At 41.2% G+C, this 20,626-nt stretch overlaps 1 protein-coding gene across 2 annotated transcripts in view; it reads left to right on the forward strand.

Annotated features, from left to right (window-relative positions):
• Positions 1 to 1,208: 1,208 nt before the first annotated feature.
• LOC143764983 (calcium-binding protein 2-like) overlaps positions 1,209 to 20,626 on the forward strand; it is a 55,204-nt gene continuing 35,786 nt past the window's right edge. For both annotated transcript variants that reach the window (XM_077251154.1, XM_077251153.1), the window contains exons 1-3: positions 1,209 to 1,543; positions 6,406 to 6,436; positions 10,230 to 10,373. In XM_077251154.1, the coding sequence (XP_077107269.1) occupies positions 1,259 to 1,543; positions 6,406 to 6,436; positions 10,230 to 10,373 (460 nt within the window). In that variant the 5' untranslated portion in view covers positions 1,209 to 1,258. The remainder of the gene's footprint in view (positions 1,544 to 6,405; positions 6,437 to 10,229; positions 10,374 to 20,626) is intronic.

A 20,626-nucleotide genomic window follows, 5' to 3' on the forward strand; every position in this document is an offset into this window, starting at 1 on the left:
GAAGTTAGAAAGAACAGTATCAGGAACTACAGTTTTACAATACACTGACACTTAAGCCTTGAATGAGAGACCGGACTGGGTTTTAATAGCTGGCCTGGTTTATCTGAAGCATGCCACTCCGGCTGTTTGTCAGTAGAGCTCAGATCCAGGAAGAGTTAAAGGGTCATTCCTAGAATCAAAGGTTATTCTCTATCCATTCATACAATAACTTACTGTATTCAGTCCCAGCAATCAGACCATCAGCGATCCTGAGAACAGGGCTCTGGATCCTGGGAACGTAGCGTTGTAGCCCCGTTTTGAATGGAGTAGATGAGCATAATCGACCTCAGCCTGTGGGACGGTTTGCTTTGTTTGTAAATTGCTGAGAGCTATACATGATTTTCTCCAGCATTCCCATAGACAATTAATGGAATGGAGGCAGAGAATGTGCACCATCCAAGATTGGGCTCTGCAGAGCTGGTTTCCTGGGATTCAGAGCCCTGGTCTGGAGATCTCAATGGTCGGAATCCCCAGCTATCAGTTATCCACTATTCTATTGATAGGGGTTAACTTTTGAATCTGGGAATAACCCTTTTATCATGGCTTTGCTGCAGTAGCTAGTTGTGGGTATGCAATAGAGAGAAATAATCTGATATTGCTTGCTGTCTAACAATGCCAGCTACCAAGAAGATGCGGCACCAGGCTGAAACATGGAGCAGTGAGTAGCACTCTTTTTGCCTTTCATAGCCCTTCCCCCTTTTGGGGGCTGGGATTCGACATCCTACTGTATACCCCCTGGTTGTTAAGGTCTTCTTCACCTCAAACCCGTCAAACACTTTTAGGATGATCAGTAGCCCCACTTATAGGCCAGACCTTCTCTTCTAACATCAGTGCCTGACCTCACAAAAGCCAAATGGGCACAAATTACCACAGATACAAAATTCCGTGCCTCGGAAGAGTGGAGGCTCTTAAAGCCACAAAAGATGGTCAAAATTTATAATAATGTCTGTGGTTTTAGGGTGGTATGGTTATGTGTCCTCATACCTTTAACCATACAATTGGGCAATCTATCAATGTGGACTGACTATGAATACGTTCTGTATGTTATAAATAAGAAGAGCAAGGTGCTGGTCACATGTCCATCCCTAATCTCTTTAAACTCTTTAACATGGCTCAGAACAAGTTGATGTTATTAGATTACTGGTAATCCTTTGTGTGCTCTACTGGTCTGAACAACACTGTCACAGGAAGCTACCAACTATCCATCTGAAACCATCTTATGTCTCACAGCACCGGAGCCAAGACATCTAGCACCCCAGAAAAAGACGTGGCAAAAAGCCACACTGGGGCAAAAAACAAAAGTGAAGGAGATGCTGGCAGCAAGAAGGGAGCAACAGGACGTAATGAAGGAGACCAGAAGGCTCTAACAGGAGGAGGTCATGAGAAAAAGAGCCCTCACCATGGCCACGATAGTAAAGGTCAACCGAAAGGCAAGAGGGTGAGCGATGCCCAAAGCCTCACAAACACAGCATATTCTCCATTCTTAAATGCACTTTTCAGTAAGGTAGGTAAACTGGGTGTCTTTAGGTAACTTACATAAATGAAAACCAGATTTTTGTTATGCGACCCCTAGGAAAAATAGCCAATTTTGCCATGAAAGTCTAACAGAGAGGCCTAAGTTCCCAAGAGCAAGTGTGGCTACTGTTAGTTTCTTGTCATGTCGCTCTGGCTCTTACAGAGTCCCCTCTATAACGTGTTTCTGCTCATGTATGGTGTATAGACAGAGGGTTGGCCTGATGGTACAACACCTTTCAAAGGCTTGTATTTATTTTTTCCTCCACCTTGTCTGATCTCAATGTATACGCTAAGTGTCTCGTATGTAAATGCATCATGTGTTTCTGACTAAGGCATAGTAAAGTTTTCCCTCTTTACCTTTAAGAATTATCATCATATTTGGGATTTGTTAAAGTTCCCCATATTAAAGAAGCACTCTCATGCACAACATAATGTGATGTAGATAGATATAAAGAAGAAGCAATGGAGCTGGTACCACATGTGTATTGATAGAGTGCTAACAAAAGTACATGTAAGACGAATACAATGTAAAAATGAGGAAAGACTTGTACAAAACATAGGTGGCGCTTCCTAAATATAACCAAATATTCATTATGTAACAAACACAAAAACTCGACAAATTAAAACATTTAAAATAGCGCGTTTTGCGCAAGAACCTGTTTCCTAGGACAAAAATTGGCACTGGGATGCATCCCTTAAGAACAACGTGATAACCAATAGACCCATGTAAATGAACTGAATATCTGGGATAAGTAAGAATGGATAATACCCTTAAAGTGATGAAAGTAATATTCAGTAAAGAAGAAAGGTGCAATACACATGTACAGATGGTAGGTTATGCAGTAGGGTCCCAGAGGGTCCACTTTCCATAAGATGCTTTTTCTATGTGCCAAGTTACCTGGTGACTCTGCACATGGCACTTTATTGCACTTAGTTATTGCATATTTTCTTTTACAGTATATATACTTTTGATTCTGCATTATATACTGTCTGTACATGTGCATTTCACCATTCTTCTTTACTGAATTTTCTTGACATCACTTTAGGAGTAGTGTTCATTCTACCATACTTACATGGCTCTATTGGTTATCATGCCGGTGATGTGGGTTGTATCCAAGTGCCAATTTTTGGCCTAGGAAATAGGTTCGGGCACAATTTTATATGTTTTTGTGTTGTCTAGGTTTCTGTTTCTTAGGCTGCTTTTACACTTGCTGTGTTTTTGCGGGCCATTTTTGCGGCCCCAATAGATTTCTATTGTGACGCAAAAACAGCCCGCAAAATACATTGTAGCGCCGTGTCCCATATGGCCGTGAGGGCCGTATATAGCGCCGTGAAAAAATATCGAGCTTGCTCAAAAATTTTCACGGATCACGGACAAGGCCTCCATTTAAGGCTGCTTTTACACTTGCCGTGTTTTTGCGGGCCATTTTTGCGGCCCCAATAGATTTCTATGGGGCCGCAAAAGCAGCCCGCAAAAATACATCATAGCGCCATGTCCTGTATGGCTGTGAGGGCTCACGGACAAGGCCTCCATTTAAAACATTGGTACCGCAAAAACAACGGCAGCTTGTTTTTGTGGTACACTGTATTATTTTTTCCCTGCAATTTGTTTTAACAGGGAAAAACGGCGATCCGAGAAGGTTATTTGCAGCCTGTGTGTGCAGGAGACCACAAAAAACACGGCAATACGGCCATCAAAAATGGCCCGTAAAAACAGGCCGCAAAAAGCCCAGCATGTGTAAAAGTGAATATATACATTACAGTATTTAAATTTAGGAAGTGCCACCAATCTTTTATGTCTTTGGTTTTTCCTCTTTTTTTGAATTTTATGTGTTAATATACTCAATTACCGGCGTCTTCTCCGGCATCCGTTCCAGTCCTCTTCTGGGTGATGTCACCGCTCTTCAGACTCTCTGGGTCACACTATGCTCTGCATGAGCCAGAAGTTTCTTTTAGAATGTAGGTCTATGGAGCCTATAAGCCAAAAGAAGCAGAACGACACTGGAGACCAGAGAAGATGGCGGTAGGTGAGTATATTAATACATGCACACTACACGACATGCATATACACACATATAGTGACAAAATAATAATTGGAGGGCTTACTTAAAGGTGACATTACATTTCTAATGTATAGAATGTATCTTCACATTATGCCCCCCCCCATACTGCACTTATTATGGATGGCCATAAAAGAAAAACCTGACATAGCCATAAGACAATGGTAGCTATCATAAATGTCATGGCTACAGTAATAAAAGCCATGTCATGATGCCAATGTGAACATCGCCTAAAAGCACAATGCTCTATAGAAGTGTTTTTTTGTTACAATCATTGCTGGGTAAGTATATTTGGGCTAAAAAGAAACCCAGAATAGCACTTAATGTGATATACCATCATTATAATTTGGGAGGCATGGGGGTCCCTAATTTAGCCAACTACTACAAAGCCTCCATACTAGACGCAATTGGAAGCTGGTGGCAAGAAGACCGGATGCAGAAATGGATGCAGATCGAACTGCAAAATGCTCCTAGGGGTTCCACATGTTGGTTATTGGCATCACTTTTGCTTGGGAAAGTAGATTATAATTTACCATTAAATTCGATGTCTACCCTAGTAAAACTATGGAGGAATATTAACCTTAACGACCTAAATTTTCTTTTGACTGATAGCTCTATCCGAGCTATTGAAGCGCATATCCCAGACTTGTGCCTGGGGGAATAGGAAGCGTTGGGGATTTCTAAACTGAATCTCTTGTTTGTATCCTCCCATCTCAGAGCTTTCAGTTCCCTGCATGAACAATTTGGTCTCAGTAAGACTTGTTTTTATCAATACTTACAAATTAGACACTTATTTACTTCTCAGTCTTTCGTGGTGGATGACCTCCCTAGGAATTCTGCATGCTGGGGCAGACTTTTTAGCTCCTCAAACCCCCAAATCAAAGGTCTTTCTTGCATATACAAACTATTATCACACGATACAGATATTCAATCAAAGTATCGCTATATGCTAAAGTGGGAAAAGATCTTTTCATTTAAGGCTTCACTGGAACAGTGGTGGGAGTCGAACAGATGGATTTTGAAGTCCTCTTCCTGTATTAATCACGTGGAGCAAATTAAAAAGTTTCAGTTAGATTGGTATATGTGCCCTTTGAGGATTTCATCTTATTCCCCCAATTTTCCTCCACGTTTTGGAAGGGGTGTCAACTATTGTGGGATATTGGGCATATGCGGTGGTTCTGCCCTAAGGTCCAGGTATTTCGGGGAACGGTGGAGGATCTCATTAACTCTCTTACGGGTATTAGAATAAATCTCTCGGAACAATTAGCAGTCCTTAACATTGGTATAGACGACCTTCCTTTTCCTGTAAGAACCTGTGTTTCTCATATCCTTATTGCTGCCAGACAATGCTTAGCACTTTGTTGGAGGACTCCCAGGGTACCTTAGCTGATTTGATAGACAAAATGAATATACATTACCAATACGAATCAATCCTCAATTTAAACCTGTCACATAGAACCAATATAGAGGAAAGGTGGGCCTTGTGGAGTGCTTCGCAGTGGGCCTATATTCCTAATATTCCCTGAATTCAGTTTTTGCAACTCTAGAGCTTTCAAATGAAGTATGCATTCTTAGATCTCTAATTTCTCTTATGGCGTCCTGTTAATTTGTTATAGTGTTATTCCCATGTTTATTCTTCCGATTCCTAATTTCCCATTTCCCATCCTATACCAACTAGCCCCCCCCCCCTCTCCCCTCCTTATTCCCCCCCTCCCCTTACATATAATTTTAAGGTAATTGTGTCATATAGAAATGTATAAAACCTAAGTGCCTTTTTTACTTGTTACTGTTTTTGGAAAAGTTCAATAAAAAGTTATTGGTTTAAAAAAAAGAAGTGGTTTTTGGCCATTTATTAAAGGTTTTTCTAAGATTACCATTATTTTTCTATTTATCTGATTTGTAAATTGTAAAAATAATAAAATAAGATTTACTCACCCACCATATATCCAATGATACCTTTCTTCTGCTACCCCAAGTTTTTGAGGATAGACTACAGTGGTGATGTTAACTCTACACTACATGTGACCCCTAAGGCTAATCATTGGGCTCATATATATAGTGATCACTATAACTGGGTTAAATACCTTGTAAAAAAAAATCTCTGAGCTCCCCTTATTGTGCCGTTTGTTCCATTTTACTCTTTGTCACTCCATTGCAGACATATTCATATTTGTTTCTTCTGAAGTGCACTATGTGAAATTTCTACGTGCAGACCAACTGAGTGTTTCTTCAGAGTCTGCATGTGCTTTCCCTCTCACCCAGATGGTGCCAATCAAAGCTCAGCAGCTGATCTAGCTGTCTATTGGCTGAGCTGTGATTGGCAGCATCTAGGAGTGAGTGGTGAAAGAGCAAGCACTCAAAGCAAACTCTGAAGAAATGCCCAGTTGGCCTCAAAGAAGAAATTTCTCATAAAATGATGCGCTCAAAAAGTGACAGTTGTCAATATCTCTGCAATGAAGTGACGCAGAGCAAAATGGAAAAGAGGGGCATAATCGGTAGAGCTCAGAGAGTTTTACAAGATACTCATTTTTTTAGCATTTGACAGGTACTCTTTAACTTTAACAATTAGCCTTAAAGGAGATTTTTGTTCCAGAACAGCAGCACTACTTTTGTCCATGGCTCTGTCTAGTATTGCGACTGTGATTTGCTTTTAAGATACTATAATGTGTCATCACGAGCATGTTATCTAGTAAAGAGATGTATGATACGTGCGATACATAATGCTCGGATGTACAGTATCCTACACTGAAGCCGGCAGTCTCTAATGGTCTCCTCTTTTTTTACAATGTAGGAGAGGGATTTGGCCCCTGAAGAAATGGACGGTGAGTCTCGGCATGAGAAGCTTATGATTAACCTGTTATGTAACCCCAGGGGCTCTGTAGTGATTCTTTGTATTTGCTTAATACTGTGATCCTTGATAAGCAGATCAGTCCGAAGTCAGTGCATTTTATTTTTAAATTACAATTTTTTATTATTTTAATCTTTTTTGTTTTCTCCTGAAAAAAGCAACAACAACATGGTTTATGCAAGAGATTAAATAAGGCCTTGCAGGTTCAGTAATCTAAATGTTTATACGGAAAAAAGGATATATAGACCCATTCTTCAAAAATATATATTTTTTTTAATATATGTGGGCGTACCAGTTATACAATCATTTCAAACTATTACCACCACTTAATTAAAATAATAATCGAACATATATGTTATTTTAATATATAACAATGATTTTATTAAGCATCACACAGACAAGAAACTAAATACAAAATCAAACCCCTAAAAACCCGTAAAAAATGTTTAGGGCAGTGTGGTTCATGATGGAATTATAGTGAACATAGCACATTATGGATTATATGTTAACAGACATGATTGCACAATTGTAAGGCATACACATACATGTTGCATTCATAATCACAATATTGTCAGTAAGACATAGGCATATATCTAGAGATAGATCAGAATGATGCGAAATACAAAAGTATCCATTAGCTATCCTCAGGCATAGTCCCCCTATACACTTAAAACGCCTATTCATTTCCAAGATCATTGCTAATACAGACCATGTGCCATGATCATGAATCGATATTTGGAACCACACTGCCCAGTACCCCAACGCACATTTCGCGTATAGCTAATCTAAATGATCTGCGTTTTTATCTTTCCAAAAGAGTAACAAAAATAGACTCTTTGTCATAGGTTGGGTCTGATCTTGCAGCTCATTTTCGGATAGTTCTTGGATGTGTTCTTGGATAATGTACTCCACCTTGTTCAAATGACTATACTGTACATTAGAAAAATATTTAGAATTGAGAGTCCTCAGTGGTTGATACCTTTTAATGGCTAACTGAAAATATGGTAACAAATTGCAAGCTTTCGAGACTACACAGGTCTGTTCATCAGGCATAGACTAAAAGAAATTCTGAAGAATCACATATTTAAGCACAACACAGCACAGAAAAAAAAAAGAGGAAAAACCATAGATAAGACATGGTTTTTCCTTTTTTTTTCTGTGCTATGTTGTGCATAAATATGTGATTCTTCAGAATTTCTTTTAGTCTATGCCTGATGAAGAGACCTGTGTAGTCTCGAAAGCTTGCAATTTGTTACCATCTTTTCAGTTAGCCATTAAAAGGTATCAAACACTGAGGACTCTCAATTCTAAATATTTTTCTATCTACTGGCTAACACGGTACCGAGATATATATCTTTCCTATACTGTACAATGGCAGAAGAAGCGTGTAGCCAGTGAATGCGGAACCATTCTCTGCTGTCAGTGTATTATACACAGATATACTGTATATGGAGATCACAGAGATAAAAATTAATAAAAGGGAATGAGCAGGAAATGTATCAGTGAGGCTGGTTTGCACCATGGTATCTTATATTAGGTTATGACAAGCACATTTAAAGAAAGTCTTCGGGAATAAAAGCTTGCCTTTAGGTTTGATGTGTGATGAGTGGTGGTCTAACCTCTGGGGCTTTCAATGAGCACAATAGAAGCAATTTGTTAATTCTTTACTTAAGTAGAGACGCTCATCCATAATATCCCATTCACCGCAATGTTCTGATATAGGGTTACAGAGTTTGAGTCCCCAATAATCAAGCACTGACGGCTTATTCTGAGAATAGGCCTTCAATGCTATTGTCCATATGTATATACAGTGGGGAAAATAAGTATTTGATACACTGTCGATTTTGCAAGTTTTCCCACCTACAAAGGTCTGTAATTTTTATCGTAGGTGTACTTCACCTGTAAGAGAGAATCTAAAAATAAAAACCAGAATATCACATTGTATGATTCTTACACAATTAATTTGCATTTAATTGCATGAAATAAGTATTTGATACAATGGAAAAACAGAACTTAATGTTTGGCACCGAAACCTTTGTTTGCAATTAAAGAGGTCACACGTTTACTGTAGTTCTTTACCAAGTTTGCACACACTGCAGCAGGGATTTTGGCCCACTCCTCCAGACAGATCTTCTCCAGATCTATTAGGCTTCGGTGCTGTCTTTGGGCAACATTGAGTTTCAGCTTTTTCCAAAGATTTTCTATTGGGTTCAGGTCTGGAGACTGGCTAGACCACTCCAGGACATTATAATGCTTCTTATGGAGCCACTCCTTAGTTGCCCTGGCTGTGTGATTCGGGTCATTGTCATACTGAAAGAGCCAGCCACGTCCAATCTTCAATGCTCTTACTGAGTGAAGGAGGTTGTTGGCCAAAATCTCGAGATACATGACCCATCCATTCTCCCTTTAATACGGTGAAGTTGTCCTTTCCCCTTTACAAAAAAGCAACACTCCCCCAAACTATTGTGTTTCCCCCACCATGCTTCACGGTTGGGATGGTGTTTTTGGGGTTGTACTCATCCTTCTTCTTCCTTGAAACACGGCGAATGTAGGAGTAGATACTAAAAAGTTATATTTTGGTCCCATCATCCCATGTGGCCTCCGGATCATCCAAATTGTTTATGGGTGTACTTCAAATGACCTGGACATGTGCTGGTGTGATTAGGGGGACCTTGCTTGCCCTGCAGGCTTTTGATCTATGATGGCATAGTATGTTACTAACGGTAATGTTTGAGACTGTGGTCATAGCTCTCCTCAGGTCATTGACCGGGTCCTACAGTGTAGTTTTGAACTGATTTGTCCCTGGTGTCCTTAGACGGCTCTTTTGTCTTGGCCATGGTGGGGAGGTTAGAGTATGATTGAGTGTGTGGACAGATGTCTTTTATACAGGTAAGGAGTTACTACAGGTAATGAGTGCAGAGTAGGAGGGCTTCTTAAAGAAAAACTGACAGGTCTGAGAGGATCAGAATTCTTGCTGGTTGGTAGGTGATCAAATACTTTCCGGTTTTTATTTTTAGATAACAATTACAGACCTCTCCATTCTTTGTAGGTAGGAAACTTGCAAAATCGGCAGTGTATCAAATACCGTACTTATTTTTCCCACTGTATGAACTAGATTTCTATCTTGCAATTTCATTAAAAGAGGGGTTCACCTCCTTGGGATTACTGCTAAGAGGTGGCGTTGAGAGACGCTAAACAGGATGAATTAATTCTTCAACATTTGGATATGACCAGTGGGACCATTGTCAGAAACACTGGGGTTTCCATGAGTCAGAATATACTCTTAACTGTCTTTAAGCTGAGATTCTTTGCTATTTAATCTGAAAGCAACATAATGTAGGAGCTAAGAATCAGATTTCCGTGATGTGTCACTTATTAGGTTGTGTGCTGTAGTTTCAATAGAATCAGTATTTTATCAGCAGGAGTTTATTACTGTAGGACTAGGTCTCACATGCAGACCAGTCAGGCTAATCTGTGAAGCCAAGCCCCCACCACTGATTAGACAGCTTGCTGACAATTCACAGTGTACAAAGGAAGTTGCCAGTCAGGGGTGTGCTACATCTGCATCAGACAAAACTACACCAAGCAGCCCAGTAAGTGATACATCCCTGGAATCAGGTTCTCTGTCTCTGCATTATGCTGCTATCAGATTCCATCACAAAAACTGCTGACGGATTCATTTTAAAGATACAGTAGTCTTCATATTTTTTTTGTACTTCATTCATTAATGTTATATCATCTGATGATAACTAAATTTCTCTTTTCAGAATTACATGCTGCCTTTTTGGAGTTTGATGCTGATCAAGATGGATTCATTGGGTACAAGGAATTGGGCGAGTGCATGAGGACAATGGGATACATGCCAACCGAAATGGAATTGATTGAGATCTCTCAGCATATAAAAATGAGGAGTAAGTGGTCTTATTTGCCCATTTTACAGTTCTGCTACTTTTATGGCTGACATTGGGGTAGTCTCTGGCCCACATTCACCTGTTGGCCCCAATTTTCCCTCTCCTGAAGCACTGAGCAAAACTGGTACGCTGTATTATGGCCAGTACTGGAACTGAGGGGACATTTTCTAATTACTTTTACAATTCTGCAGAAAGTATTACCAGAACAGCACTAGTGTGCTCATTTGTAAAGTGCTGGAATACAATCAGTACAGTACGGGGATCCGGACAAGAACATGGCCTCTGATTTAGCAGCATGTGATCAGACCCATTCATACGCAGCCACCATTAATAACAATGCACGCAGCATTAAAAACCAGTGTTATTCCACGGAGGCCACTGAAAATCAGATTTTCCTTAGGGCTAGATCAGATTTGTTGTCATGTACAAAACGGATAGTGTTGGAATAACACATGGACCAGCGTCATTGAACGAACTACTACGTTTTTGCCGCACAGACCGGGTGTCCATATGAAAAAGAAAATGCAGAATGCTCTAGTCTGTTCAATACTGAATTAGAAGATAATAGACGTCTATATAACCAGAACAACACCGGATTAGAAAATGATACGTATGCACCAATATACTCCATAACACCAGACCAATACTGGATGAGAAATGTGTATATATATGGATGATATTAATAATTTATAGGTATGTATTCAGTGGATCAACTGGAAAGCCAGATCAGTACTGGACTATTGAAATACAAATGTACAGACAGTATTAGAGTATAATATATGCACACAATAACTCGCCAGCAGAACCAGATCCATATGGATCTATGTCTATCTGTACCTCATACGATCCGGGCCTCCTGATGAACCGCATTGGGGAAACGCGTTGAGGCAGAGGCATGGAGTCTATCTATTTCCAATGAAGATCACATTGATAAGTATCATTTTCTACTTTGCTCTCCCATTTGTTTCCCTACTAGATAGCTGGACAATGTCTAGTTTAGGGTGTCCTATAAAGATGTATTTTATTAGGGACACATAGGGATATCTAGGGAAAGCCGCCGTGGAGCGGGGGTACCAAAACCTCGTAATTAGGGTGCCAACCTCCGTTCCCAGGCAGAGTGATTATAGGGCATCTCAGGGATACATGGCCATGTGGTATCACCTGGGAACAGTATATAACAGTCTATATCTTTTTTTCCTGTCTTTCCACTTGGTATTTATGATATTTCTGCAATTGGGATGAACAATGTATGAAAGGGAGATATGATATTATTTTGTGTGTATGTACAACACTCTGTACCAGTATTGATCTGGCTCTGCGGACCAATCATTGTGTGTGTATGTGCAGCCCTTTATACTGTTGTATACTGCTTTATATATTTAATGCTTTCTGATCCAGCATTGATCTGACCTGTTTTGATCACTGTGCATATGTGCATAGTTATAGTATATACATATACTATAAACTGTCTGTACATTTGTATTTCTCTAATCCAGTACTGATCTGGCTTTCCAGTTGATCCACTGTACATATACGTATAAATTATTAATATCACCCATATACATTTATACAATCTTCTAATCCAGTATTGATCTGGTCTTATGGAGTATGTTGGTGTATACCAATATATAATTTTCTAATCCTGTATTTATCTGGCTGTATTGTAGTCTACAACCAAGTTCTGCCCATAATAGTAGCAATCGATGCTAGCACTAACCGAGATCGCTGCTGTTTAACTATTTAAATGACCCCCACCGCACCACACGCGACACGATCATGGGAGACCAATAGATTACCATGGCAACCAGGGGCCCACTGAAGCTCAGATATAGGTCACGCTCAGTATTTGGTCAGTATTTTACCTCAGTATATGTGATCCAGAACCAGGAGTGGGTGATAAATACAGAAGTGGTGCATATGTTTCTATTAGGGCTCATTTCCACTGGCGAGAGACAAATCGGTCCGTAATCTGGATTGAAAAAAGGGATGTAGCGTATGCGATTGTCATGCGAGTGTAATGCGAGTGCAATGCGATTTTTAATAGCACCATCCGTTTTACATCCGTATGCAATCCGTTTTTTTTCTCTGCAACTATTTTTATACAGTCAGTTACAGGACCATGGACAGTGTTCTAGGCCACAGAATGGTGATGTATCCGTAAAAAACAGACGGAATACGGATGGTCCATATTCCGTCCGTTTTTTTTCTCGCACCCATTGACTTGCATTGGCGAGTCTCGTCCGAGACTCGCAGCAAATCGCAGCATGCTGCGATTTTTTTCTCAGTCCGATTTCGGCTGAGAAGAAAATCGCAATTGAAAAGACACCTATTGAATAACATTGGTCCGAGTGCAATCCGATTTTTTATCGGATTGTACTCGTCCGTTTTCCTCGCCAGTGGAAATGAGCCCTAAGGCCATGTTCACACGCTGCGGTTTTTGCTGCGGATCCGCAGCAGAATTGCAGCTGCGGATCCGCATCCTTTTTCCATGCAGGTTACAGTACAATGTAACCCAATGGAAAACAAAACCCGCTGTGCCGACGATCCTTTTTTCCCCTGGAAAATCCGCGCGGATTTTCTGCGGAAAAAAAGAAGTACCATGTCTATTCTTTCTGCGGATTCCGCTCCTGTTTTCAACATGCACCAATAGGAAAGTGCTGTTGAAAACCCGCAGAGGAATCCGCAGAAGAAACAGTCGGAAAATCAGCAGTGCTGTTTTGCACTGCGGATTTTCCAAATCAGGACCTGAAAAAAAAAGGATCAAAAAAAGGATCGTGTGAACATAGCCTTATACTTTTCCTCTGATTGTTCCACTCCTGGTTTTGGCTTACAGATACTGATGTAAAATACTGACCAAATACTGCTAGTGTGAACATGGCCGAAGGCTGCGCTTCACAGGATACTGAGATTTATATTTTAGACTGTGGTATCGTAGTGTATAGCATAATAGTGATCAAAGGATCGCATGTTAAAGTCCAATAAAGAGACTAAAAATAAAGTAAGGATTAGAAAAAAAAAATATTTAAAATAAAAAAAATAGAAGTTTAAATCACAGCCTTTTCCCAGTTTTAAAATAAGAAAATAAAAACAAATAATACCAAACATATTTGGTATCATCAAGTACACAAGTCCAATCTATCAAAACATAAAATAATTTAAAAGCTCTGTCACTTCACAGGAAAACTGTGTCCCAGTCCCAGTGTGCTGTTATGTGTGTGGTGCATCACACTCACTTGTAGGCCGCAGGCCTCTGCTGCCTCCAGGCCTTCATCATCAGGAGCTGCCGCACACACCTCAAGGGACACCAAGTTAATTTCAACAAGCAAAATTTTACTGGACAGGGTGTAGCATGTAGGCTATGGAACAACGCATCTTGATCCCTACCATCCATTCCTCCTGGACTATTCCTAAGCCCACTGACCCTGTCAGCCCCAAGGATTTCCTGTCCAGTCTCGCAGTGCACCCGGGATCCGCTACCTTCCATTCACACAGTTTACTGTTCATCTTCCCCTATGTGCCAGAGGACACGATGCACGCTTTAGCCCCTATACTGGGCCTTTTCCAGAATGTCGGTACGGGATTCTAGTACATCCCTGCCTTGAATGGTAGGTACATGCTGTCCCTAACAGCCCACTGCACTTGAACTTGACCTTGTTACTGTACTTCCTATCTGAGTCACTACCAGTAAGTGTCTGCTTTTCATTAACATTAGCCCCCTTCAACTGTGGGCTAGCCCCCAAACATTACCTGTACCTTATCTTATTCCTTCAGCTATAGTTACTTTCCTATAACAGTCTATACTAAGTCTATTGTCCTTATCCTTAAACTATATATACACTATGCATATTATACTTTACATTGCTATATTGACAGTACTTATATTACCCTTGTCCCATTACACACTAGATACACAAGAACGCATGACACTATTCACATTACACAATATTGATGTGATTGGTATCTTCAGGGGTAGGAACACAGCAACACAGTCCACCACTGGTGGCCAAAATTTTGCAATTTTTAAAAAAATGTTATGCCAGAATACTGACGTAAAAAGCTTTGATGAATCAGTCCCATAGTTTTTTCCATGTTTGCTCTTCATAATGATCATGTGTTTTTCCCCCTATAACGTCCCACGTTTTTTCCCACCAAGAGCACTAAGGACTTTGTTAAACCTAGATATAATTTTGACAAAAATACTTTTAATTTTCCGGAAACATGTTCACCTTTGCCTTTTGGGGGTGTGTGGTGTTGTAGCTCAGTCCCATGAAAGTAAATAGGGCCGTGCTGTCAGATCAGACACAGTCCATAAACAAAGATGATGCCAATTTTGCAAAGAAAAGTGTATCTTTTTGTGTTTCTGAACAATCCCTTTAATTATGTTTGACAAGTCACATGTACAGCAACCTGCGAGAGAGAAAATAAAATACCAGATCAATTAGCAATTACTGTAGATTAAAAGCTTTAGCAGAAAGCTTACTGAAATCATCAGACTTAGCTTTTCACTGGGGACAAGAACAAATAAGCCAATATTATTTACAGAGGTAGACCTCTGGGAAATGTGGGCCCTGTGGCTTGTGACACTTCAGCTTCCCTCTAATGAGGTGCGCCAGTGCAAAAACGTATTTTGTTATACTAAACACGAGTGGACATACCATTGGTGGAATTTGAGCAGCCACAAGTGTCGGAGCAAAATCAGCAATGCGAGTCTATGGGTCCGGGAAAAAAATCACACTGCACTTAGCGGATATCCAACTGCAGTCCGAGTTTCACAGACTGATAAAATGTAGAAACTTTTTTTTCATTCCACGTCTGAGAAAAAGCGATGATCAGAATACTCTGTCCATTTTTCTCAGATGTGGAGAAAACGGTCATGTGACCCTAATCTTTGGCTGTAATTTTCACCAATTTTTCTTTGAAAAATTGCTCCAGGTTTCTCAGTTTACTTGAATGAGGCTTGGACTGAGATTTGGACTTTGACTTGTTCATACACATTTTGTGGCTCATCCTATTTTGCTTTGACCCTGTTCTTGAAATCATTGTCCTGCTGAAAATTTATGCCAAGTTTTATTTATTTATTTTTTCAGATTATAGTGTGACCAAAGCTACCTGAATTATGATCCAGACTGGGTTCACACTGCTTGTTTAAAAAAAAAAAAAATGTATATATAAAAATGTGTGTAATTTTAAGAACCCACATAAACTTTGAATTTTTGATCAAAATAATTGTTGTCACCAATTAGACACACAAGCTTGACTTATAGGGGAGCCATTAATGTCCTTCTAGTACAGTTCAATGGTTTTCATGGACTCATTGACTTCCATGGCCGAGTGCAATCCCAATATCAAATGCAAATCGTGTATGCTTGGATTTTTTCCTTGAACAGGCTCCATAGAATAACAGTGGTCCAAGTGCAATCCGATGTTTTGTTGAATCACAGTCTGACCAAAAATACGGTCATCTGCACGAGTCCTAAGGCTCCATAATTAAGGAGTACCAGTACGACAACTAAGCAGTTATCAAGATAGAAAACACAAAGAGGATCATTAATTGAAACTGGTGTGGCACATACTAGTCTTAAGGTACCGTCACATTAAGCGACGCTGCAGCGATAGCGACAACGATGCCGATCGCTGCAGCGTCGCTGTTTGATCGCTGTGGAGCTGTCACACAGACCGCTCTCCAGCGACCAACGATGCCGAGGTCCCCGGGTAACCAGGGTAAACATCGGGTTGCTAAGCGCAGGGCCGCGCTTAGTAACCCGATGTTTACCCTGGTTACCAGCGTAAAAGTAAAAAAAACAAACAGTACATGCTCACCTGCGCGTCCCCCAGCGTCTGCTTCCTGACATTGACTGAGCTCCGGCCCTAACAGCAGAGCGGTGACGTCACCGCTGTGCTTTCACTTTAGGGCCGGATCTCAGTCAGAGCAGGAAGCAGACGCTGGGGGACGCGCAGGTGAGCATGTACTGTTTGTTTTTTTTACTTTTACGCTGGTAACCAGGGTAAACATCGGGTTACTAAGCGCGGCCCTGCGCTTAGTAACCCGATGTTTACCCTGGTTACCAGTGTAAAACATCGCTGGTATCGTTGCTTTTGGTGTCAAACACAACGATACACAGCGATCGGACGACCAAATAAAGTTCTGGACTTTATTCAGCGACCAGCGATATCACAGCAGGATCCTGATCGCTGCTGCGTGTCAAACTAAACGATATCGCTAGCGAGGACGCTGCAACGTCACGGATCGCTAGCGATATCGTTTAGTGTGACGGTACCTTTAATGAAAGTTGTGCAGGAGTACAATGTGCTGAATCTATTGTGAGAACATCAGCCATATTCATTCTGGCGTGCACATCTTAATGAATTCAATGCATTGTACTCCATAACTCCATGCACCTCCACAGAAGCGCTACTCTGATTAAACACTGGAGTAGTATTTCTGGGGTAAGAAATGCCAGAACTATTCTTGAATTTGGTTGTCGGATGTAGCTGCGTCTCTCCGCAACTCTGCTCATTTTGACAAACCTGGATTAAACCTTGCGTGAAAACTTTTACAACTTTTCAAAGAATTTTATACAAGTTTTCTGGCATGAAAGCTTAGATGAATTGTCCCAAAATTGTGAACCCAGCTATAGCTTACCTTTTTAATGATTCACAGGAAACGGCTGTTAGGCTAAACTAACAGAAACATGTTTAAAAATGATCTGATTTTAATAAAAAAAGATGACTTTTCATCTGTACACTCACTTAAAGAGATAGATTGCTGGATAGATGTCGGGGTTGTGAAGTAAAGGGATCAACTGCTGGGAAGGAATTTAAAAGTACTATATTGAAAGATGTCCACGGGAGTGTGGATAGATTAAAATAAATGGGCCTCTTTTATGGTCCAAAGTTGGGTTGGGTATCTGTCGCTACTGTATATTTGCCAGTTGAGGCTACTAGTGATGAGCGAATATACTCCTTACTCGAGATTTCCCGAGCACGCTCGGGTGACCTCCGAGTATTTTTTAGTGCTCGGAGATTTAGTTTTTAGTACAGCAGCTGAATGATTTACATCTGTTAGCCAGCATAAGTACATGTGGGGGTTGCCTGGTTGCTATGGAACCCCCACATGTACTTATGCTGGCTAACAGATGTAAATCATTCAGCTGCGGCACTAAAAACTAAAACTCCGAGCACTAAAAAATACTCAGAGAACACCCGAGCGTGCTCAGGAAATCTCGAGTAACGAGCATATTCGCTCATCACTAGAGGCCACCTATTTAATGATGGTAGGTACAGAGAAGCCTCCTACTCTGTTATGGAGAAATATAGTGGATTGTGATAGTCTAAGGCCGGGTTCACATTAGCGTTTCTGTGCGCAGTGTATAACCCGCATAGATCTGTATGCATCTTGCATACATATCTTTAACATGGTGTACGCAGGGACAAGTGTTTGCATGCGTACGCATGCGTAGTTTCGCGGATAAGTGCGCAAAAAACGCATTACTGTCTATGGGAACGCATTGGTACTCAAGGACACATGCGTACTTCAGACTGCACATGTCCAGGAAATGATGTCACCACCTCCACCATGCGCATAAACAATGAAAATGCATGCCAAAATGCATTTAAACGCATGCACACACAGTTTTTTTTTTTCGCATCAGGTGTAAGATGATGCTTAGGCGTAAGCATGCTTTTGCACATGGAGATGATACGCTGCGCACAGAAACGCTAATGTGAACCTAGCCTACGGTATTTGTTTCAAAATGAACTTTCATATTTCCTTTTGTAGAGATAAGATTTCAAGGACCCACCCAGGAGAAAATAGGTGAATCCTATTGCTTCAGATGCGTGATTTAATAGTTTGTTGAGTTTTCATAGGCTGCCATTGTTCTGAGCAGCACAGTATAATGTGCTGCTGTGCAATGTTGCAATTGTTTCTTGCAGCATTTTGCCTGTTCGTCTGGTGATTTAGACTGCACAGTTGGCCTGTTTAAACTGCACAATGCTCATCTACTATATAATTACAGACAAATAAGCCCAAAATGGAGGGTATATTGGTCGAATAAACCACCATGCTCCGAAACACACTGGAAAGAGCACGTGGAGGAGAAATAGGTACCAGTAACATGTACCAGGACACTCCAGGCAATTGAATTTAACAGAAAAAAATGGAGTAGATGTCCATCAACTACTTAAATAGTAAGTTTATTAGATCAATAAGTTACAAAGAATCAATACATCAGTTACAAACACACAGGTAGTATTACAGATTCATTCAGCTAGAGAAAGCCGGGTAGCACAGATAAAGAACTAGTGTGGAAACCACAAGACGCCCACTGCATATCATAAAGTGCATAGTGCAACCATGTATAAGTGCATTCCCCTGGGGTATGGTAACGAGGTGATATATGCGCTCACATGAGCCCTGTACACAGGCTCAAAGATAAAATGTGCATAGTAAATAACCTCCAGGTTCTTACCCAGATGCCAGCGTCAGGTAGGGATCCACACCGTTGCCCCAACGCGCGTTTCGCGTCGGCTTCGTCAGGGGGCGGTCAACCCCTGACGAAGCCGACGTGAAACGCGCGTTGGGGCAACGGTGTGGATCCCTACCTGACGCTGGCATCTGGGTAAGAACCTGGAGGTTATTTACTATGCACATTTTATCTTTGAGCCTGTGTACAGGGCTCATGTGAGCGCATATATCACCTCGTTACCATACCCCAGGGGAATGCACTTATACATGGTTGCACTATGCACTTTATGATATGCAGTGGGCGTCTTGTGGTTTCCACACTAGTTCTTTATCTGTGCTACCCGGCTTTCTCTAGCTGAATGAATCTGTAATACTACCTGTGTGTTTGTAACTGATGTATTGATTCTTTGTAACTTATTGATCTAATAAACTTACTATTTAAGTAGTTGATGGACATCTACTCCATTTTTTTCTGTTAAATTCTATTATATAATTGTCTAAGGGTCACTTCCATCTGTCTGTCTGTCACGGATATTTATTGGTCGTGGCCTCTGTCTGTCATGGAATCCAAGTCGCTGATTGGTCATGGCAAAACGCCCACGACCATTGCCACGACCAATCAGCGACGGGCACAGTCCGGCGGCAACATGGACGCTCCTTCCTCCCCGCAGTCAGTGCCCGCTCCATACTCCCCTCCAGTCAGCGCTCACACAGGGTTAATGCCAGCGTTAACGGACCGCGGTGTAACGCACTCCATTAATGCAGCTATTAACCCTGTGTGACCAACTATTTACTATTGATGCAGCCTATGCAGCATCAATAGTAAAAAGATCTGTTACAAATAATAATAATTTAAAAAAAAAGGTTATTCTCACCCTCCGACGTGGTGCGGTGTCCTCGGCAGTGCAAGCGGCAGGTTCCGGTGCCAAGGATGCTATGCGAAAAAGACCTGCCATGACGTCACGGTCATGTGACCGCAATGTCATCACAGGTCCTGCGCGCCGGCACGAGAAGGACCTGCCATGACGTCACGGTCATGTGACCGCGACGTCATCACAGGTTCTGCGCTCATACCAACCCTGGGACCGGAAGCTGCCGCGTGCACCGTACAACGGCACTTCGGAAGGTGAGTATATGTTTATTTTTTATTTTACGTCACTGGGCAATATACTACGTTACTGGGCAATATACTATGTGGCTGACCAATATACTACATACTACGTACTGGGCAATATACCACGTGGCTGGGCAATATACTACATCGCTGGGCAATATACTATGTTACTGGGCAATATACTACGTGGCTGGGCAATATACTACGTGACTGGGCAATATACTACGTGGCTGGGCAATATACTATGTGGCTGGGCAATATACTACGTCACTGGGCAATATACTACGTGACTGGGCAATATACTACGTGGCTTGGCAATATACTACGTGGCTGGGCAATATACTATGTGGGCTGTGCAATATACTACGTGACTGGGCAATATACTACATGGGCTGTGCAATATACTACGTGGCTGGGCAATATACTATGTGGTCTGTGCAATATACTACGTGGCTGGGCAATATACTACGTCACTAGGCAATATACTACGTGGCTGGGCAATATACTACGTGGCTGGGCAATATACTACGCTGCTGGGCAATATACTATGTGACTGGGCAATATACTACGTGGCTGGGCAATATACTACATCGCTGGGCAATATACTACATGGCTGGGCAATATACTACATCACTGGGCAATATACTATGTGGCTGGGCAATATACTATGTG

Source organism: Ranitomeya variabilis, chromosome 4 (assembly GCF_051348905.1).
Source record: "Ranitomeya variabilis isolate aRanVar5 chromosome 4, aRanVar5.hap1, whole genome shotgun sequence".
Lineage (NCBI taxonomy): Eukaryota > Metazoa > Chordata > Amphibia > Anura > Dendrobatidae > Ranitomeya > Ranitomeya variabilis.